Source organism: Oncorhynchus gorbuscha, linkage group LG14 (assembly GCF_021184085.1).
Source record: "Oncorhynchus gorbuscha isolate QuinsamMale2020 ecotype Even-year linkage group LG14, OgorEven_v1.0, whole genome shotgun sequence".
NCBI classification, from domain to species: domain Eukaryota; kingdom Metazoa; phylum Chordata; class Actinopteri; order Salmoniformes; family Salmonidae; genus Oncorhynchus; species Oncorhynchus gorbuscha.
Window position 1 is genome coordinate 77,790,247 of NC_060186.1, and position 23,117 is coordinate 77,813,363.

General features: G+C 42.5%; 1 protein-coding gene across 4 annotated transcripts; it reads left to right on the forward strand.

The window, feature by feature from the left end:
• Positions 1–1,272: 1,272 nt before the first annotated feature.
• LOC123995431 (protein PELPK1-like) lies at positions 1,273–2,488 on the forward strand. 4 transcript variants are annotated; one of them, XM_046299036.1, is made up of 4 exons: positions 1,274–1,381; positions 1,473–1,528; positions 1,619–2,126; positions 2,177–2,488. In XM_046299036.1, exons 3-4 carry the CDS (start codon positions 1,715–1,717, stop codon positions 2,308–2,310), a joined length of 546 nt encoding a protein of 181 aa, XP_046154992.1. In that variant the 5' UTR covers positions 1,274–1,381; positions 1,473–1,528; positions 1,619–1,714; the 3' UTR covers positions 2,311–2,488. The 4 variants fall into 4 exon arrangements, with proteins under 4 accessions (XP_046154993.1, XP_046154992.1, XP_046154991.1 ...); XM_046299035.1 differs by having other exon boundaries at positions 1,619–2,092; positions 2,143–2,488; XM_046299034.1 differs by having other exon boundaries at positions 1,619–1,836; positions 1,930–2,488.
• The last annotated feature ends 20,629 nt before the right edge of the window (positions 2,489–23,117 follow it).

A 23,117-nucleotide genomic window follows, 5' to 3' on the forward strand; every position in this document is an offset into this window, starting at 1 on the left:
AGAGGAGAGAGTAGCGGGGGAGAGAGAGCGAAGGTTGGGACGGCGCGATACCATCCGAGTAGGGGCAGTGTGGGAGGTGTTGGATGAGAGCGAGAGGGAAAAGGATACAAGGCAGTGGTCGGAGACTTGGAGGGGAGTTGCAGTGAGGTTAGTGGAAGAACAGCATCTAGTAAAGATGAGGTTGAGCGTATTGCCTGCCTTGTGAGTAGGGGGGGAAGGTGAGAGGGTGAGGTCAAAAGAGGAGAGGAGTGGAAAGAAGGAGGCAGAGAGGAAAGAGTCAAAGGTTTGATAATGTACACTAGTTTATTCATTAGCTATCTAGCTAGCTAACGTTAGCTTGCTAACTGAGCAAGGCAGTCACAAACGCTCTTCATATGAAACAAAAGGGTTGGTGAGTGAAGCCTATTGCTAGCGAATCATGGTAACCATTTAGATAACGATAGCCATCTAGTTTTCTGTGACCATCTGACTAGTATCAAGTGTCTTTCTACAATACCATCACAGCTAGCTAACATTGACTTGAAAATAAAGCAACACACATGGACATGCATTACCAAATGCTACCTTCTGGTTTGGAGAATTTTAACAAGGCTCGGTGTTTGACAACTTCACAATCTTCTCTGTGTTAACATAAAAGAGATTGACTGTCGACACTGTTCGGAAGTGCTAAATACTAATTGGGAGGCAAACATTTGACAATCCTACCGGTTTGTCTGAGCTATAACGGATATTACCATCTCTGTCAAAATATCTGTACATGAAACTGCTCAAATGTGAGGTGCAGCAGAGGAGCTAAATGAGGATGTGCTTATTTTCATGGCTGGAATGAAATTGTTGGAACAGAGTTCCCATTATGTGTGATATGTTTGACTCCGTTCCATTGATTCCATTCCAGCCATTACAATGAGCCCGTCCTCCTATAGCTCTTCCCACCAGCATCCTCTGGTGTGGTGCTCAACGTAAAACGTAAACTGCATGTTGGAACCTTCTGCATTGGCCTACCGGCGTATGCACATTCATGCATTAAAACAACAACTCCTGTTTTAAAAACAATTGGCTCAGTCCAGAATGGGTGGGTAGAGTACACTCTTTAAAACCGTCAGATTGGTCTGAAATCCAGAGCACCTAATCGCAGTTGACTGAAATCCAGAGCACCTAATCGCAATTGGGAAATTGAACCAATGGAAATTAAGTTAATTGGCTGACAGCTGTACATAATTAGCCAGCCAGGTTAGAAGGGTCTAGGATTCCTTTATAAGGTGCAACCAAAACAGCTGTTAGACATAGCAACAGGGATATTCTGGCAGTGTGTCTGGCTAGCATTAGTGCTGAATACGGTTGTGATCACTAAAATGGCTGTGACTTTTGGACTCTCTTTGAGGTTAGTTTTTCACCGTGTTCGTTTGGTTGGTTTACCTTTTCTTAAAGTTCTCACTGGTTGTTCTGTGTTTAACTGTGTGAATGTTTTGTAGTGTTTCTTGGTTTTGTTGCCTGCTAATTGGAGGGATAAAGTGTTTTCCACTGCAAGGTGCGTTTTTGGTTTCCACTACTTCAGTTCAAATCAGTCTCGTTCCAATAGCTTAAGACTGGCGTTTTACCATAATGTTTTGTTTCCTAGGTGATGCATGCACTGGATCCCAAGCAAGTGTGGTGTCTGTTCCAAATGCTAAAGCTACTGGCTACAATACCCTGGCAAGTGTGACGCAGGGTCCAAATGCTGAAGCAACTGCCAACCATGTCTCAGCAGAAGCGGCTGGCCCCCACGCCTCTGCTGAAGCAACTGCCAACCATACCTCTGCAGAAGCGGCCGCCGGCCCCCGAGCCTCTGCGGAAGCGGCCCGCGCCTCAGCTGAAGCAACTGCGAACCATGCCTCAGCAGAAGCGGCTGGCCCCCGCGCCTCAGCTGGAGCAACTTCCAACCAAGAAGCAGCCCGCGCCTCAGCTGAAGCAACTGCCAACCATACCTCAGCAGAAGCGGCTGGCCCCCGCGCCTCAGCTGAAGCAACTGCCAGCCATACCTCTGCAGAAGCGGCTGGCCCACGCGCCTCAGCTGAAGCAACTGCCAAACATACCTCTGCAGAAGCGACCATTGGCGCCTCAGCTGAAGCAACCGCCAAACATACCTCTGCAGTAGCGGCCCCTGCGCCTCAGCTGAAGCAACTGCCAAACATACCTCTGAAGAAGCAGCCGGCCTTGAACAGACCCCTCAACAAGCTAGATAGGGAGATCATAATTTGGTTTGCCCAACTCCTTAATCGTCTTTCTCCTGTTACTGTGCCTCCATTTGAAGAAAAGGGCAAAGGTAATTGAGGTGAGGAATTATGCAAAGTAATGCGCTTGTTTGAAATGAGGAACTCCTTCACCATACGACTAAAATGTACATCTGATTTGGCCACTATTGCTGACACTTAGGTTGTACGGTTATGGCCTGGTGTTCCTGCTACTCTTACATGACTTGTTCAATAAACTATTTGACTTCCAAAATGCAGTGTTTTTCAAATGTGGGTTTCTCTTCTGTTTACCATACGTTTGCTGATTGGGGACAGACTTGGTCTGGAGGAAAAGGGATTGTGGATTATACCACTTGTGGAAACCGATTTTTGTGTTCCTTTGTTTCTGGTAGTTGAGGAAAGGTTGACTGCATTTCTTGTTTTAATTCCTCTGTTTGCATAGTCAACATACACACTTATGCCAACAGGGGTCTTTTCACAGTCCCCAAATCCAGAACAAATTAAACACACAGTATTATATTGAGCCATGTTTGGATTAAACACAGCGCAAGAGCAAACCGGGTTTAAAAAAAAACAAAGCAACACAATGCCTCTCCCCCACTGCTTGTGTGTAACAGATGCACAAACTTAAAGCATTAACATATGTAAATTGCGTTTATTTTTTTGTCAGACCCCAATAAGCCTAGCTTTCGCCATTGACATCGGCTAATGGGGATCCCAAAATATATATTCAAGTACCTTTAGCATTTGAAAAGCTGAAATAAACTACAAGACTTTTCTACACAGGTCTGGACACTGGGTGTAAATGATATAGTGAAATGCTTTCTTGCAAGCTCTTTCCTCAACAGTACAGAATCAATATGAAAGAAACAACGGACAGAGGGAGTGACTGCAAATCATAGCACAGTCCATTTGTGTGTTCCAATGGTAGGAAGCATCTCCAATCAAAAATTAAATCTAGAATGGGCTTCCTATTTTTGCAACAAAGCATCCCTCCCTCATGCTGCCAAACAAACTCTTAAAACTGACAATCCACCAATCATTGACTTCGGCGATATCATTTACAAAATAGCCTCAAACTCAAATTGAATGCAGTCTCAGTGCCATCTGTTTTGTCACCAAAGCCCCATCTACTTCCCAACACTGCGAACTGTACTTTCGTCGCCAAACCCACTGGGTCCAGGTCATCTACAAGTTTTTGCTAGATAAGCCCCGCCTTATGTCAGTTCACTGGTCACCATAGCAACAGGTATATTTCACTGGTAACCCCCAAAGCCAATTCCACCTTTGGCTGCCTTTCATTCCAGTTCTCTGCTGCCAATGACTGGAACGAACTGCAAAAATCACTGAAGCTGGAGACCCTTATCTCCCTCACTAACTTCAAGCACCAGCTGTCAGTGCAGCTCACAGATCGTTGCACCTGTACATAGCCCATCTGTAAGTAACCCATCAATCTACCTCATCCCCATGCTGTGTTAATTTATTTTGCTCCTTTGCACCCCAGTATCTCTACTTGCACATTCATCTTCTGCACATCTATCGCTCCAGTGTTTAATTGCTATATCGTAATTACCTCGCCACTATGGCCTATTTTATTGCCTTTACCTCCCTTATCTTTCCTCATTTGCACACACTGTATATATTTTACTGTATTTTTTCTACTGTATTATTCTGTATGTTTGTTTATTCCATGTGTAACTCTGTGTTGTTGTATGTGTCGAAATGCTTTGCTTTATCTTGCCCAGGTCTCAGTTGTAAATGAGAACTTGTTCCCAACCAGCCTACCTGGTTAAATAAAGGTTTAATAAAAAATAAAAAACAAAAACTACGCTACTGATCTGACTGCCTTTGTTATGTTAATGGTATTTTTAGGCTTAGCTATATTAATCATGTCTCAGGCCCAGCTAGATGAATCATGTCTAGGGGTCTCAGGCCCTAGAATCATTATAGAATCATTATGACTAGGGGTCTTAGACCTAGCTCGATTAATCATTATGACTAGGGGTCTTAGGCCCAGCTAGATGAATCATTATGTCTCAGGGTCTTAGGCCCAGCTAGATGAATCATTATGTCTCAGGGTCTTAGGCCCAGCTAGATGAATCATTATGTCTCAGGGTCTTAGGCCCAGCTAGATGAATCATTATGTCTCAGGGTCTTAGGCCCAGCTAGATGAATCATTATGTCTCAGGGTCTTAGGCCCAGCTAGATGAATCATTATGTCTCAGGGTCTTAGGCCCAGCTAGATGAATCATTATGTCTCAGGGTCTTAGGCCCAGCTAGATGAATCATTATGTCTCAGGGTCTTAGGCCCAGCTAGATGAATCATTATGTCTCAGGGTCTTAGGCTCAGCTAGATGAATCATTATGTCTCAGGGTCTTAGGCTCAGCTAGATGAATCATTATGTCTCAGGGTCTTAGGCTTAGCTAGATGAATCATTATGTCTCAGGGTCTTAGGCTCAGCTAGATGAATCATTATGTCTCAGGGTCTTAGGCCCAGCTAGATGAATCATTATGTCTCAGGGTCTTAGGCTCAGCTAGATGAATCATTATGTCTCAGGGTCTTAGGCCCAGCTAGATGAATCATTATGTCTCAGGGTCTTAGACCCAGCTAGATGAATCATTATGTCTCAGGGTCTTAGGCCCAGCTAGATGAATCATTATGTCTCAGGGTCTTAGACCCAGCTAGATGAATCATTATGTCTCAGGGTCTTAGGCCCAGCTAGATGAATCATTATGTCTCAGGGTCTTAGGCCCAGCTAGATGAATCATTATGTCTCAGGGTCTTAGGCCCAGCTAGATGAATCATTATGTCTCAGGGTCTTAGGCTCAGCTAGATGAATCATTATGTCTCAGGGTCTTAGGCCCAGCTATATGAATCATTATGTCTCAGGGTCTTAGGCCCAGCTAGATTAATCATTATGTCTCAGGGTCTTAGGCCCAGCTAGATGAATCATTATGTCTCAGGGTCTTAGGCTCAGCTAGATGAATCATTATGTCTCAGGGTCTTAGACCCAGCTAGATGAATCATTATGTCTCAGGGTCTTAGGCCCAGCTAGATGAATCATTATGTCTCAGGGTCTTAGGCCCAGCTAGATGAATCATTATGTCTCAGGGTCTTAGGCCCAGCTAGATGAATCATTATGTCTCAGGGTCTTAGACCCAGCTAGATGAATCATTATGTCTCAGGGTCTTAGGCCCAGCTAGATGAATCATTATGTCTCAGGGTCTTAGGCCCAGCTAGATGAATCATTATGTCTCAGGGTCTTAGGCCCAGCTAGATGAATCATTATGTCTCAGGGTCTTAGGCCCAGCTAGATGAATCATTATGTCTCAGGGTCTTAGGCCCAGCTAGATGAATCATTATGTCTCAGGGTCTTAGGCTCAGCTAGATGAATCATTATGTCTCAGGGTCTTAGGCCCAGCTAGATGAATCATTATGTCTCAGGGTCTTAGGCCCAGCTAGATGAATCATTATGTCTCAGGGTCTTAGGCCCAGCTAGATGAATCATTATGTCTCAGGGTCTTAGGCCCAGCTAGATGAATCATTATGTCTCAGGGTCTTAGGCCCAGCTAGATGAAGCATTATGTCTCAGGGTCTTAGGCTCAGCTAGATGAATCATTATGTCTCAGGGTCTTAGGCTCAGCTAGATGAATCATTATGTCTCATGGTCTTAGGCCCAGCTAGATGAATCATTATGTCTCAGGGTCTTAGGCCCAGCTAGATGAATCATTATGTCTCAGGGTCTTAGGCCCAGCTAGATGAATCATTATGTCTCAGGGTCTTAGGCTCAGCTAGATGAATCATTATGTCTCAGGGTCTTAGGCCCAGCTAGATGAATCATTATGTCTCAGGGTCTTAGGCCCAGCTAGATGAATCATTATGTCTCAGGGTCTTAGGCTCAGCTAGATGAATCATTATGTCTCAGGGTCTTAGGCCCAGCTAGATGAATCATTATGTCTCAGCGTCTTAGGCCCAGCTAGATGAATCATTATGTCTCAGGGTCTTAGGCCCAGCTAGATGAATCATTATGTCTCAGGGTCTTAGGCCCAGCTAGATGAATCATTATGTCTCAGGGTCTTAGGCTCAGCTAGATGAATCATTATGTCTCAGGGTCTTAGGCCCAGCTAGATGAATCATTATGTCTCAGGGTCTTAGGCTCAGCTAGATGAATCATTATGTCTCAGGGTCTTAGGCCCAGCTAGATGAATCATTATGTCTCAGGGTCTTAGGCCCAGCTAGATGAATCATTATGTCTCAGGGTCTTAGGCCCAGCTAGATGAATCATTATGTCTCAGGGTCTTAGGCCCAGCTAGATGAATCATTATGTCTCAGGGTCTTAGGCTCAGCTAGATGAATCATTATGTCTCAGGGTCTTAGGCCCAGCTAGATGAATCATTATGTCTCAGGGTCTTAGGCCCAGCTAGATGAATCATTATGTCTCAGGGTCTTAGGCTCAGCTAGATGAATCATTATGTCTCAGGGTCTTAGGCTCAGCTAGATGAATCATTATGTCTCAGGGTCTTAGGCCCAGCTAGATGAATCATTATGTCTCAGGGTCTTAGGCCCAGCTAGATGAATCATTATGTCTCAGGGTCTTAGGCTCAGCTAGATGAATCATTATGTCTCAGGGTCTTAGGCCCAGCTAGATGAATCATTATGTCTCAGGGTCTTAGGCCCAGCTAGATGAATCATTATGTCTCAGGGTCTTAGGCCCAGCTAGATGAATCATTATGTCTCAGGGTCTTAGGCCCAGCTAGATGAATCATTATGTCTCAGGGTCTTAGGCCCAGCTAGATGAATCATTATGTCTCAGGGTCTTAGGCTCAGCTAGATGAATCATTATGTCTCAGGGTCTTAGGCCCAGCTAGATGAATCATTATGTCTCAGGGTCTTAGGCCCAGCTAGATGAATCATTATGTCTCAGGGTCTTAGGCTCAGCTAGATGAATCATTATGTCTCAGGGTCTTAGGCTCAGCTAGATGAATCATTATGTCTCAGGGTCTTAGGCCCAGCTAGATGAATCATTATGTCTCAGGGTCTTAGGCCCAGCTAGATGAATCATTATGTCTCAGGGTCTTAGGCTCAGCTAGATGAATCATTATGTCTCAGGGTCTTAGGCCCAGCTAGATGAATCATTATGTCTCAGGGTCTTAGGCACAGCTAGATGAATCATTATGTCTCAGGGTCTTAGGCCCAGCTAGATGAATCATTATGTCTCAGGGTCTTAGGCCCAGCTAGATGAATCATTATGTCTCAGGGTCTTAGGCCCAGCTAGATGAATCATTATGTCTCAGGGTCTTAGGCCCAGCTAGATGAATCATTATGTCTCAGGGTCTTAGGCTCAGCTAGATGAATCATTATGTCTCAGGGTCTTAGGCTCAGCTAGATGAATCATTATGTCTCAGGGTCTTAGGCTCAGCTAGATGAATCATTATGTCTCAGGGTCTTAGGCTCAGCTAGATGAATCATTATGTCTCAGGGTCTTAGGCCCAGCTAGATGAATCATTATGTCTCAGGGTCTTAGGCTCAGCTAGATGAATCATTATGTCTCAGGGTCTTAGGCTCAGCTAGATGAATCATTATGTCTCAGGGTCTTAGGCCCAGCTAGATGAATCATTATGTCTCAGGGTCTTAGGCCCAGCTAGATGAATCATTATGTCTCAGGGGCTTAGGCCCAGCTAGATGAATCATTATGTCTCAGGGTCTTAGGCTCAGCTAGATGAATCATTATGTCTCAGGGTCTTAGGCCCAGCTAGATGAATCATTATGTCGAGGGGTCTTAGGCCCAGCTAGATGAATCATTATGTCTCAGGGTCTTAGGCTCAGCTAGATGAATCATTATGTCTCAGGGTCTTAGGCCCAGCTAGATGAATCATTATGTCTCAGGGTCTTAGGCCCAGCTAGATGAATCATTATGTCTCAGGTCTTAGGCCCAGCTAGATGAATCATTATGTCTCAGGGTCTTAGGCTCAGCTAGATGAATCATTATGTCTCAGGGTCTTAGGCCCAGCTAGATGAATCATTATGTCGAGGGGTCTTAGGCCCAGCTAGATGAATCATTATGTCTCAGGGTCTTAGGCTCAGCTAGATGAATCATTATGTCTCAGGGTCTTAGGCCCAGCTAGATGAATCATTATGTCTCAGCGTCTTAGGCCCAGCTAGATGAATCATTATGTCTCAGGGTCTTAGGCCCAGCTAGATTAAGCATTATGTCTCAGGGTCTTAGGCCCAGCTAGATGAATCATTATGTCTCAGGGTCTTAGGCTCAGCTAGATGAATCATTATGTCTCAGGGTCTTAGGCCCAGCTAGATGAATCATTATGTCTCAGGGTCTTAGGCCCAGCTAGATGAATCATTATGTCTCAGGGGCTTAGGCCCAGCTAGATGAATCATTATGTCTCAGGGTCTTAGGCTCAGCTAGATGAATCATTATGTCTCAGGGTCTTAGGCCCAGCTAGATGAATCATTATGTCGAGGGGTCTTAGGCCCAGCTAGATGAATCATTATGTCTCAGGGTCTTAGGCTCAGCTAGATGAATCATTATGTCTCAGGGTCTTAGGCCCAGCTAGATGAATCATTATGTCTCAGCGTCTTAGGCCCAGCTAGATGAATCATTATGTCTCAGGGTCTTAGGCCCAGCTAGATTAAGCATTATGTCTCAGGGTCTTAGGCCCAGCTAGATGAATCATTATGTCTCAGGGTCTTAGGCTCAGCTAGATGAATCATTATGTCTCAGGGTCTTAGGCCCAGCTAGATGAATCATTATGTCTCAGGGTCTTAGGCTCAGCTAGATGAATCATTATGTCTCAGGGTCTTAGGCCCAGCTAGATGAATCATTATGTCTCAGGGTCTTAGGCCCAGCTAGATGAATCATTATGTCTCAGGGTCCTAGGCCCAGCTAGATGAATCATTATGTCTCAGGGTCTTAGGCCCAGCTAGATGAATCATTATGTCTCAGGGTCTTAGGCCCAGCTAGATGAATCATTATGTCTCAGGGTCTTAGGCCCAGCTAGATGAATCATTATCTTAGGCCCAGCTAGATGAATCATTATGTCTCAGGGTCTTAGGTTCAGCTAGATGAATCATTATGTCTCAGGGTCTTAGGCCCAGCTAGATGAATCATTATGTCTCAGGGTCTTAGGCCCAGCTAGATGAATCATTATGTCTCAGGGTCTTAGGCTCAGCTAGATGAATCATTATGTCTCAGGGTCTTAGGCCCAGCTAGATGAATCATTATGTCTCAGGGTCTTAGGCTCAGCTAGATGAATCATTATGTCTCAGGGTCTTAGGCCCAGCTAGATGAATCATTATGTCTCAGGGTCTTAGGCCCAGCTAGATGAATCATTATGTCTCAGAGTCTTAGGCTCAGCTAGATGAATCATTATGTCTCAGGGTCTTAGGCCCAGCTAGATGAATCATTATGTCTCAGGGTCTTAGGCTCAGCTAGATGAATCATTATGTCTCAGGGTCTTAGGCCCAGCTAGATGAATCATTATGTCTCAGGGTCTTAGGCCCAGCTAGATGAATCATTATGTCTCAGGGTCTTAGGCCCAGCTAGATGAATCATTATGTCTCAGGGTCTTAGGCCCAGCTAGATGAATCATTATGTCTCAGGGTCTTAGGCTCAGCTAGATGAATCATTATGTCTCAGGGTCTTAGGCCCAGCTAGATTAAGCATTATGTCTCAGGGTCTTAGGCTCAGCTAGATGAATCATTATGTCTCAGGGTCTTAGGCCCAGCTAGATGAATCATTATGTCTCAGGGTCTTAGGCCCAGCTAGATGAATCATTATGTCTCAGGGTCTTAGGCCCAGCTAGATGAATCATTATGTCTCAGGGTCTTAGGCCCAGCTAGATGAATCATTATGTCTCAGGGTCTTAGGCCCAGCTAGATGAATCATTATCTTAGGCCCAGCTAGATGAATCATTATGTCTCAGGGTCTTAGGTTCAGCTAGATGAATCATTATGTCTCAGGGTCTTAGGCCCAGCTAGATGAATCATTATGTCTCAGGGTCTTAGGCCCAGCTAGATGAATCATTATGTCTCAGGGTCTTAGGCCCAGCTAGATGAATCATTATGTCTCAGGGTCTTAGGCCCAGCTAGATGAATCATTATGTCTCAGGGTCTTAGGCTCAGCTAGATGAATCATTATGTCTCAGGGTCTTAGGCCCAGCTAGATTAAGCATTATGCCTCAGGGTCTTAGGCTCAGCTAGATGAATCATTATGTCTCAGGGTCTTAGGCCCAGCTAGATGAATCATTATGTCTCAGGGTCTTAGGCCCAGCTAGATGAATCATTATGTCTCAGGGTCTTAGGCCCAGCTAGATGAATCATTATGTCTCAGGGTCTTAGGCCCAGCTAGATGAATCATTATGTCTCAGGGTCTTAGGCCCAGCTAGATGAATCATTATGTCTCAGGGTCTTAGGCCCAGCTAGATGAATCATTATGTCTCAGGGTCTTAGGCCCAGCTCGATTAAGCATTATGTCTCAGGGTCTTAGGCCCAGCTAGATGAATCATTATGTCTCAGGGTCTTAGGCTCAGCTAGATGAATCATTATGTCTCAGGGTCTTAGGCCCAGCTAGATGAATCATTATGTCTCAGGGTCTTAGGCCCAGCTAGATGAATCATTATGTCTCAGGGTCTTAGGCTCAGCTAGATGAATCATTATGTCTCAGGGTCTTAGGCCCAGCTAGATGAATCATTATGTCTCAGGGTCTTAGGCTCAGCTAGATGAATCATTATGTCTCAGGGTCTTAGGCCCAGCTAGATGAATCATTATGTCTCAGGGTCTTAGGCCCAGCTAGATGAATCATTATGTCTCAGGGTCTTAGGCCCAGCTAGATGAATCATTATGTCTCAGGGTCTTAGGCCCAGCTAGATGAATCATTATGTCTCAGGGTCTTAGGCTCAGCTAGATGAATCATTATGTCTCAGGGTCTTAGGCCCAGCTAGATTAAGCATTATGTCTCAGGGTCTTAGGCTCAGCTAGATGAATCATTATGTCTCAGGGTCTTAGGCCCAGCTAGATGAATCATTATGTCTCAGGGTCTTAGGCCCAGCTAGATGAATCATTATGTCTCAGGGTCTTAGGCCCAGCTAGATGAATCATTATGTCTCAGGGTCTTAGGCCCAGCTAGATGAATCATTATGTCTCAGGGTCTTAGGCCCAGCTAGATGAATCATTATGTCTCAGGGTCTTAGGCCCAGCTAGATGAATCATTATGTCGAGGGGCCTTAGGCCCAGCTAGATTAAGCATTATCTCGAGGGGTCTTAGGCCCAGCTAGATTAAGCATTATGTCGAGGGGTCTTAGACCTTGCTAGATTAATCATTATGACTAGGGGTCTTAGACCTAGCTAGATTAATCATTATGACTAGGGGTCTTTGACCTAGCTAGATTAATCATTATGTCTAGGGGTCTTGGTTAACCTGTTACTCCTACCCCCTACTTTTTCGAACATTCTGTTAAAAATCGCGCAACATTTCAGCGCCCTGCTACTCATGCCAGGAATATAGTATATGATTAGTATGTGTGGATAGAAAACACTCAGACATTTAGAAAACTGGTTAAATCACAGCTGTGACTATAACAGAGCGTGCGTTTCATCGAAAAGCGCAGGAAAATCTGATCACTGAAAATGGGAAAATATATCCATGCGCCACTTGAACGTGTTGTTGAATGGGAACCACATTAAATGGGGCCGAGGTTGCAATACCTACAGCTTCCACACGATGTCAACAGTCTTGTCATTTGCCTACGATTTGTTTCTTGGTCAAACGGACAAGGCAGCGCATTTCTTCCGGTCTCCGACCGGATATTTTGGTTGAGATTTACCCGGACATTATTTCCAGACGTACAGCTATAGAATATACATCGCCTCGTGATCAATTTGATAGATTATTTATGTTTACTAATACCTAAAGTTGCATTACAAAAGTATTTCAAAGTTTTTGTGAAAGTTTATCGTCGACTTTTTTAATTTTAAAAAATGACGTTGCGTTAAAAAACGATGTTTTTTTCCTTGATCATACAGTCTTAATAGATCGATATCTAGGCTATATATGGACCGATTTAAACGAAAAAAAGACCCAATAGTGATGTTTATGGGACATCTAGAAGTGCCAACAAAGAAGATTGTCAAAGGTAATGAATGTTTTATATTTTATTTGTGTGTTTTGTGTAGCGCCTACTATGCTAATTATTTTGTTTACGTCCCCTGCGGGTCTTTTGGGGTGTTACATGCTATCAGATAATAGCTTCTCATGCTTTCGCCGAAAAGCATTTTAAAAATCTGACTTGTTGGCTGGATTCACAACGAGTGTAGCTTTAATTCAGTACCCTGCATGTGTATTTTAATGAACGTTTGAGTTTTAACGAGTGCTATTAGCATTTAGCGTAGCGCATTTGCATTTCCAGATGTCTAGATGGGACGCCTGCGTGTCGGGTAGGAGTAAGAGGTTAAACTTCTTATGGCTGGGGGGCAGTATTGAGTAGCTTGGATGAATAAGGTGCCCAGAGTAAACTGCCTGCTACTCGGGCCCAGAAGCTAAGATATGCATATTATTAGTATATTTGGATAGACAACACTCTGAAGTTTGATTTCTGTGAGTATAACGATGTCTCTGAGTATAACATAACTCATATGGCAGGCAAAAACCTGAGAAAAAATCCATCAAGGATGTGGGAAATCTGAGGTTTGTAGTTTTGCAACTCATTGCCTGAATATCCAGTGTCTATGGGGTCATATTGCACTTCCTAAGGCTTCCACTAGACGTCAACAGTCTTTAGATCCTTGTTTCAGGCTTTCAGGCTTCTACTGTGAAGGGGGAGACAAAAATAGTTAATTTCAATCAGGTGTCTGCCATGAGCTGATCACGCGCGTTCCCGTGAGAGGTAGCTGCGTTCCAATGAATTTTTAAAGACAAAGGAATTCTCCAGTTGGAACATTATTGAAGATTTATGTTGAAAACATCCTAAATATTGATTCTATACATTGTTTGGCTTATTTCTACGGACTGTTAACCTCTTGAATCTTGGGGGCACTATTTTCATTTTTGGAAAAATAATGTCCCCAAAGTTAACGGCTATTTTGTCAAGACAAGATGCTAGAATATGCATATAATGGACGGCTTAGGATAGAAAACACTCTAAAGTTTCCAAAACTGTAAAAATATTGTCTGAGTATAACAGAACTGATATTGCAGGCGAAAGCCTGAGAAAAATCCAATCAGGAAGGGACTCTTATTTAGAAAGCTCTGCGTTCCTATGCGTCCCTATTGAGTAGTGGATGAGATATCAACCAGATTCCTTTTTCTATTGTTTCCCTAATGTGTCTAGTGTCACAATACATATTTTCAGGCTTTTATTTTAAAAATTGAACGTCAACATTACGTCAGTGGTCAGCTGAAGTCTCTCAGAGTGTTTTGTGCGTAAAGGACAAATGCGGCCATTTTTTCTCTCTATCCCACTAAGAAGCCACCAGTCCCGGTTGATATATTATCTAATAGATATTTGAAAAAAACCTTGAGGATTGATTATAAACAACGTTTGCCATTCTGTCGATATTATTGAGCTAATTTGGAATATTTTTCGGCATTGTAGTGACCGCAATTTCCGGTCCATTTCTCAGCCAAGAACAAACGGAGCTATTTCGGCTACAAAAATAATATTTTGGGAAAAAAATGAACATTTGCTATCTAACTGGAAGTCTCGTGAGTGAAAACATCCGAAGCTCCACAAAGGTTAACAATTTAATTTGATTGCTTTTCTGATTTTCGTGACCAGGTTGCCTGCTGCTAGCTCGGCATAATGCTATGCTAGGCTATCGATAAACTTACACAAATGCTTGTCTTGCATTGGCTGTAAAGCATATTTTCTAAATCTGAGATGACATGGTGATTAACAAAAGGCTAAGCTATGTTTCAATATATATCACTTGTGATTTCATGAATAGGAATATTTTCTAGTAATATTTATGTCGGTTGTGTTATGCTAATTAGTGTCAGTTGATGATTATGCTCCCGGACCCGGGATGGGTAGTATCAAGAAGTTTTAAGGAACTTTTTGACTTTTCGTCTGGACCTAGTGATCACGCCTCATGAATTTGGATTTGTGAACTAAATGCACGAACAACAAGGATGTATTTGGACATAAATGATGGACTTCATCGAAGAAAACAAACATTTATTGTGGAACTGGGATTCCTGGGAGTGCATTCTGATTAAGACCATCAAAGGTAAGTGAATATTTATAATGCTTTTTCTGACTTCTGTTGACTCCACAACATGGTGGGTATCTGTCTGGCTTGTTTTCGTGTCTGAGCGCTGTACTCAGATTATTGCATGGTGTGTTTCTCCGTAAAGTTTTTATGAAATCTGACACGGCGGTTGCATTAAAGGAGAAGTGGATCCATAATTCTGTGTATAACACTTGTATCTTTTATCAATGTTTATTAGAAGTATTTCTGTACATTTTGCTCTCTGCAAAATCACCGGATGTTTTGGAAGCAAAACATTACTCAAAATAACGCACCAATGTAAACTGAGATTTTTGAATATACATATAAACTTTATCAAACAAAACATACATGTATTGTGTAACATGAAGTCCTATGAGTATCATCTTATGAAGATCATCAAAGGTTAGTGATTAATTTTGTCTCTATTTCTGCTTCTGACTCCTCTCTTTTTCTGTGAATAGGCGCTCACCTAACATAATCGTTTGGTGTGCTTTCGTCATGAAGCCTTTTTGAAATCGGACACTGTGGTGGGATTAACATAGGTATTCCTCTTGTCCAGATGGGTTAGGTCAGTGTGCAGTGTGATTGCGATTGCGTCGTCTGTTGACATATTGGGGCGGTAAGCAAATTGGAGTGGGTCTAGGGTGTCATGTAGGGTGGAGGTGATATGGTCCTTGACTTGTTTCTCAAAGCACTTCATGATGACGGAAGCGAGTGCTACACGGGGGTAGTCATTTAGCTCAGTTACCTTAGCTTTGTTTGGAACAGGAACAATCGTGGCCCTCTTGAAGCATGTGGGAACAGCAGACTGGGATAAGGGTTGATTGAATATGTCCGTAAACATACCAGCCAGCTGGTCTGCGCATGCCCTGAGGACGCGGCCGGGGATGCCATCTGGGCCTGCAGCGTTGCGAGGGTTAACATGTTTAAATGTTTTACTCACGTTGGCTGCAGTGAAGGAGAGCCTGCTTTGGTAGCGGGCCGTGTCAGTGACACTGTATTGTTCTCAAAGCGAGCAAAGAGGTTGTTTAGTCTGTCTGGGAGCAAGACATCGTGGTCCGCGATGGGTCTGGTTTTTCTTCTGTAGTCCGTGATTGACTGTAGACCCTGCCTAATACCTCTCGTGTCTGACCCATTGAATTGCGAATCTACTTTGTCTCTATACTGACACTTAGCTTGTTTGATTGAATTGCGGAGGGACCAGCTACACTGTTTGTATTCGGTCATGTTTCCGGTCACCTTGCCCTGATTAAAAGCCCCTGCCCAGTCATGTGAAATCCATAGATTTCCTTATATGAACTATCACAGAGTAAATTTGATAAATGTTGCATGTTGTGTTTATAGTTTTTCAGTGTACAGTACCAGTCAAAAGTTTGGACACACCTACTCATTCAGGGTTTTTCTTTATTATTACTGTTTTCTATATTGTAGAATAATAGAAGACATCAACACTATGAAATAACACATATGGATTAATGTAGTAACCAAAACGGTGTTAATCAATTCTAAATATATTTTATATGAGATTCTTCAAAGTTGCCACCCTTTGCCTTGATGACAGCTTTGCACACTCTTGGCATTCTCTCAACCAGCTTCACCTGGAATGTTTTTCCAACAGTCTTGAAGGAGTTCCCACATATGCTGAGCACTTGTTGGCTGCTATTTCTTCACTCTGCGGTCCAACTCATCCCAAACCATCTCAATTGGGTTGAGGTCAGCTATTGCAGTACTCCATCAATCTCCTTGGTCAAATAGCCCTTACACAGCCTGGAGGTGTGTTTTGGGTCATTGTCCTGTTGAAAAACAAATTATAGTTTGACTAAGCGCAAACCAGATGGGATGGCATATCGCTGCAGAATGCTGTGGACTCATTTGGGCTCATCAAACCAATGGACACATTTCCACCAGCCTAATGTCCATTGCTCATGTTTCTTGGCCCAAGCAAGTCTCTTCTTACTATTGGTGTCCTTAGTAGTTAAAAATAAAAATTCTCTAGGGTAGGGGGCAGCATTCATAATTTTGGATGAAAAGCTTGCCCACATTAAACTGCCTGCTACTCAGGCCCAGAAGCTAAGATATGCATATTATTAGTAGATGTGGATAGAAAACACTCTGAAGTGTCTAACCCTGTCTGAAACATGTCTGTGAGTATAACATAACGTATTTGGCAGGCGAAACCCCAAGGTCAAACCATTCAGACTTTTTTTTGAGGTCACTCTCTTTTCAATGGGTTTAATTGGGAATCCAGATTTCTAAGCGACTTTCTTGCAATTCCTATCGCTTCCACTGGATGTCAACAGTCTTTAGAAATTGGTTGAGGTTTTTCCTTTGAGAAATGAAGAAGTAGCACTGTTCATTACAAGGGAAGTGTAATCTTTGTTGGAGGCGCGTGACCTGAAATCTCACAACACATTGTTTTCCTCCAGTATTGAACACAGTATATCCCGTCTTTTGTTTGTTGGTCACGTTATGTCGAGAAATCCACCGGAAATGGCGGTCATTCATGTGTTTGAATCACATCTCCAGAGCCCTCAGCTGGCCACTTACGCAATGTAGTCGTTTACGCTCATTCTTCAACATCAAAATGCTGTAGGGAATACGTAAAAAGGGAATCTGGTTGATATCCCTTTCATTGGCCAATAGGGGTGCACACAACGGTTTCAAAACACGAGTCACTTCCTGATTGGATTTTTCTTAGGCTTTCGCCTGCAATATCAGTTCTGTTGAACTCACAGATAATATTTTGACAGTTTTGGAAACTTTAGAGTGTTTTCTATCCTAAGCTGTCAATTGTATGCATATTCCATTATCTGGTCCTGAGAAATAGGCGGTTTACTTTAGGAACGTTATTTTTCCAAACATAAAAATAGTGCCCCCTAGTTTCAAGAGGTTAATAAGTGACTGTTATCGAAACTTGTTAACTTGTTAAACAACCTCTTCCGCGCTGCCCCAAATTCCTAATTCGTTCATTTAAACGTGTTAACAATTAAACATAGTGGATTAAATAAATGACAGTCATCACATTAATGAAATTCACGTCATGACAAAGGATATGTATTGGTGCATTTAAATCATCATCTGTATGTGCCTTACTAGTGGAGGCAGTTGCGATGCCTTTGGATATGCAAAACATTGTCAGTGGCTTATTGGGTTGAAAGGATGTGAGGTTGAGCATCCCACTGCTACTGTTCTAGATGAATGTTGGGAATATGCTAGTAGACAAGGTAGTGGTTTTGGTTGGACAGTTGGAAAGTTGGAAAGTTTTCTGATGTGAGTGGTTTGAGGGAGTCAGAGGTTGACCCGTTTGTGGTCATATGGGATGTCATAGGGGATGTTCCTCCATGGTTACTCCCAGACCCTGTTGTTGATCTAACCTTGGTAGAGAAAAGGACATATAGGTCATAAGTCAGTGAAACTGGTTGACAATTATATTGATCTATGTTTTTTTACGCTTTTTACCAATTTTCACAGATGGCTCCAAGGACCCAGATATTGGGCGCACAGGAGCAGGCGTTTACATTCCTGAAATTGATGTGCAGATATATAGAAGACTAACGGATGAATTGTGAGTATACTCAGTGTAAATGTTGGCGATAATAGTTGCCCTCCAGTGGGTGTTCTACTGGGTAGAGGTGAGGCTAAATGTAAGATCAGAGCCATGTTGATAGATGTGTGGCAGAATAGATGAGACTTAACACAAGGACCGGAATTTATATGCCCTCCAAAGAAAGTTCGGTGGAACAAGATTCAAAAGTTAGATTAGGAAGGGAGAGCTGGTGTTTGCTGGTTTGCACTTAGAGCATTGTACATTAACCTCGTCATTACATCTGGTTCGCAAACATGTGGATTGAGTCTGGATTGTATGGTTGATGAAACATTGGACAATGTGTTTTTATATTGTTGTAAGTATGTTGAAGAGAGGTAAAGATTGAAGTGTAGGGTCATTGAGGTTGGACTGGGTTAGGAAGGGATTTGGGGGTTGGGGGAGGGTCTGTTAGAAGTTAGTAGGGCTCTTTTTTATTTTCTCAGAAGTACTGAGTTAGGAAGGGGGATTTATAAATGTTTTAAACAGCGATTGACACTCCAGCACAGTAGGTGGCGGCATACACCTTCTAACATTGGTTTGCAGATCGTCATTATATCATAGAAGAAGAAGACAACAACTGCCTGGACAGTTTCTTATTGCCGGTGCAGATTTTTGTTAGTAATGTATCTAAACTCACTTTAGTTTGTCGTCAGCTACTTGGTATGTGGTCGGTCGAGTGCTTTTGTTTGCCTCTATTTGTCTATCTAGTATTGGCCATAGCATGCACTTGCCAACATTATTATTATTATTTCCTACTTAAGAGGCATATTGTTTTGTAAATAAAGGGAATACCGAATGTATCACATGACTACCTCAAGGTTGCCGTCCCTGGAATCGTTGTTGCCTTTCCTATGAAAACTAGTTTGAAAATTCTTCCACACCTGGAAATAAGATGGTGGCTTATCGGTTTACTGCTTTGTTTGCTTTCTACTGAGCCATTTACTTTATGCTTGTATTCTTATATGTTATTAGTTGTTGCATTGTCGAGAAGGAACCTGCAAGTAAGAATTTTAGTGGATGGTGTATACCATGTGTATTCTGTAGATTACAACTAACAAAACTTGAAACACGGAAAACAGATGATGTATATTTTTTGGGTTTTCCATTGACAACATGACTGAGCGCCACAGACTACCGTACACAGTGTGTAGTGGTGCCTGGAGAAGTTTAAACATTTTGGGAGTTTCTACACTTGTAGGATTGCCAAAATTACAGTGACTAAATCAATGGAGGCTGGAGCAAAAAAATCAATACAAAATCTGGCCAATCTTGTAGAACCAGACAGCAGCAGGACAGAAAACCAACTCGTCTCTAAGCCACTGAATCACATTTCTTGATGCGTCATAACAGGCCCGGGTTTAATCCAAGGCTGTGTAACAACTGCCCGTGACCGGGAGGTGCACAATTGGCCCAGCATCGTCCGGGTTAGGGGAGGGTTTGGCCAGGAGGGGGGGGGGGGGGTTACTTGGCTCATTGCACTCTAGCGACTCCTTGTGGTTGACCGGGAACCTGCAGGCTGACTTCAGTCATCAGTTGAACGGTGTTTCCTCCAACGTATTGGTGCAGCTGGCTTCCTGGTTAAGAGCGCGGGTGTCAAGAAGTAGTGCGGCTTGGCGGGGTCGTATTTCTGAAGACGCATGTGTCTTAATCATTAATAGCAATTAAATGTATTACAACTATGTTTATATCCACAATGAAATATTACCTATACTACTGAAACTCTTGTCTATGTCATCGTGTGAGTTAAACTGGATGCCCTGTCAGAATTAAGACTACCTGACAGGCTCACCGTTGAACTCGTCATCTTTCTTCTAGCATCAAGAGGACATAAAAGAATATACATTTACATTACATTTAAGTCATTTAGCAGATAGTTATCTATTTAACGACACATGTAAATATTAACATATGCTGTTCATATTAATGCAAAATTACTGTTCTTTTAAAAATATTTGTCACAAAAACAAGCGTATCTCTGTGAAGTGTCAATGGAGCCCTGAGCGTACCACAAGCTTTTTATTTAAGGCCTTTTACAGTTAATTCAGGTCTTGTCATGTTCATTTTGCTTTTTGAGACCTGTAGAAGCATTTTTTAAATTTTAATGGTTTTGCTCTCAAGGTCACACTTTCTTAATATAAAAACAACAACATTGGATGTACACACAAAAAAATGTAAAATCAGGAGACCGCCTTTAATGTCTGGGAAAATTGTATGAAAATGTGATTTCTTTGGTGTTGTCAACCCTTTAATTCAAGTGAGCAGGCACAGAGTACTGTTTGGTTAGCAGTGTTTCTGTAGCACATGAGATGGAGTTTGCAGTCAGTCATGCAGTCATGATATCATTCTGACGGGGAGGTACTATGTAGCTAGTTAACATTTAATAGAGAATGTTTTTGGGAAAGCCTTTCCATCTATCAGAAGATAGTTATTTCTATCATTACTATCTCTATATTTGATCTGTTTCTTAATTGTTTGAAACCTTGACCTCTTTTCTTCATATTATGAGGCATGTCGTACCTTGCTTCAAAGTAGACAAGCCAAAATACTACCATAGAAATGTTGAGGGAAATATTTTATAAACTCATATGTGCTCTTTTGTTGTTCAAATCAACGTTCCTTCAATGTCTAGCATTCATTGTCTGACTGCGGACAGAGTGCGGCTAGGTACTTATCACAGTATGAGTCCATTCCTTATCATGCTAGAACAAAATACATTCCTACTCTGTATGGATGAACCTGACTTTGACTGACAACTTGACTTTGAGCCAATCAGAGAGCATGAACCTCCACGTGGGGGAGTGACAAGAAAGAAAAGAGGGCAATTTTCATCAGAATTGTTCTACCTAAAACCATAACGTTGCATAAAACATTTTAACTTTTCGATATCAAGTCTTTATATTTTTTATGTCTAGCTAAGAATTTTGTGTTTGAAGAATTATTTTTTTGTTAGGTTTGATAATGTACACCATCTTATTAGTTAGCCACTGAGCAAGTCAGTCACACACACTTCATATGAAACTAATGGTGCGGTGAGTGCATGATACTAGCACAACAGCTAGCTAGCGAATCATGGTAACCATTTAGCTAACTTTAGCCAGGTAGCTAAAAACATGCATCTATGGGCTGTATGTAATTATGGAGAGTGGATAAAATTGTTTCTTTGTCATCTTGCTAGCTACTTATCTAGCTGTGGCCATTTGACTATTATCAACAAGGGCTTTCTACAACACAAGCACAGCTAGGTAACATTGATTAGACCAAAAAGCAACACAAACGGACATGCAATGCCAACAAACGCTACCTTCTGGATTGGAACATTTTAACAAGGCTGAGTGGTTGAAGACGTTACAATCTTTTCTGTGTGAACATAAAAGAGATTGACTGTCGACAATTTTCGGAGGTGTTAAATACTAATCGGCAGGCAAATATTAGACAATCCTACCGGTGTGTCTGAGCTGTAAAGGATTTTACCATCTCTGTCCAAATATCTGTAAATGAAACTGCTCAAATATGAGGTGCAGTAGAGGAGCTATAGGAGGATGGGCTCATTTTAATGGCTGGAATGGAATTCCTCCTAGAGATTTGAGTCAGTATGTTGACAGCAGCCACTCAATGTTAGTGATGGCTGTTTAACAGTCTGATGGCCTTGAGATTAGAAGCTTTGATGCACCTGTACTGACCTCACCTTCTGGATGATAGCGGGGTGAACAGGCAGTGGCTCGGGTGGTTGTTGTCCTTGATATACTTTATGGCCTTCCTGTGACATCGGGTGGTGTAGGTATCCTGGAGGGAAGGTAGTTTGCCCCGGCGATGCGTTGTGCAGACCTCACTACCCTCTGGAGAGTCTTACGGTTATGGGCGGAGCAGTTGCCATACCAGGTGGTTATACAGCCCTACCGGCAGATTGTGCATCTGTAAAAGTTTGTGTGTTTTTGGTGACCAGACGAATTTCTTCAGACTCCTGAGGTTGAAGAGGTGCTGCTGCACCTTCTTCACCACGCTGTCTGTGTGGGTGGACCATTTCAGTTTGTCCGTGATGTGTACGCCGAGGAATTTAAAACTTTCCACCCTCTCCACTACTGTCCCGTCAATGTGGATAGGGGGCTGCTCCCTCTGCTGTTTCCTGAAGTCCACGATCATTTTATTTTCCATGTCACCATGTCCTCCTATAGCTCTTCCCACCAGCCTCCTCTGGTGCGGTGTACATTTTAGAAGGATTGCATTTTAGAACATTCTGTATAGGTCTACCGCCGTGTACACATTCATGCGCTTAAAATGTGAAGAAATAATAGTTTTTCAACATTTTAAGGTGAACATTCTGATTCGTTCCATCATCCTTTCCGTCTTATGAATTGATACAGTGTTAATCTCCACTTTACTTATTTGATACACATCAGTGGGGATTAAGAATTGAGTATATGAAATGTCCACTGAAAACAAAGTGGTATACCTGCGTATAGCCTCCTTTACACCACTGACTGTACAATTTGAGAAGGGCACTCCTCCCTCACTGCTTTTGCCAGTTCACATCACCAACCGGTGCAACGCAGCTCAGGTTAGTAAAACTCCCTCAAAGGCTGCATTTATGAAGGCACCCCAATTCTGATATTATTTTCACTAATGCATCTTTTGACCATTTAGCTCTGAAAAAGATCTGATGTGAAAAGATCTGGCATGAAAACATCTGATGTGATTGGTCAAAACCACTGACATATGATGTGGTTAGCTGATACTTAAAATACCTATCAAGGCGATGTAAGATCTGGCAGACTGAAGTCTGTTTGGAAGCAGCGATAAACTCCATTATTGTCTGTTTCGTACCAGCCACACAGGCTGTGTTTACACAGGCAGCCCACCTCTGATCCTTTGCCCCACGTTATGGGCAAAATAGATGATCTGATTGGTGAAAAAACCAATTAGTGGGAAAAAGATCAGAATTTGGCAGCTACAGATATATGAACATCTATGAAATTGAATATTCATTCATCAATTGTCTGTTTTTCTGTAAAACTTTTTTTTTTTGTCGTACATTCAACTCTGTTGTTCACCATACGTCAA

Excerpts from the sequence above, each read along its gene's own strand:
- LOC123995431 (XM_046299034.1), top strand. The coding sequence starts at position 1,353 with ATGGCTGTGACTTTTGGACTCTCTTTGAG. Across the intron at positions 1,382-1,472 it reads ACTTTTGGACTCTCTTTGAG|TGTTTCTTGGTTTTGTTGCC; the intron begins GTTAGTTTTTCA and ends AATGTTTTGTAG. Across the intron at positions 1,837-1,929 it reads CCCGAGCCTCTGCGGAAGCG|GCCCGCGCCTCAGCTGAAGC; the intron begins GCCCGCGCCTCA and ends AACCAAGAAGCA.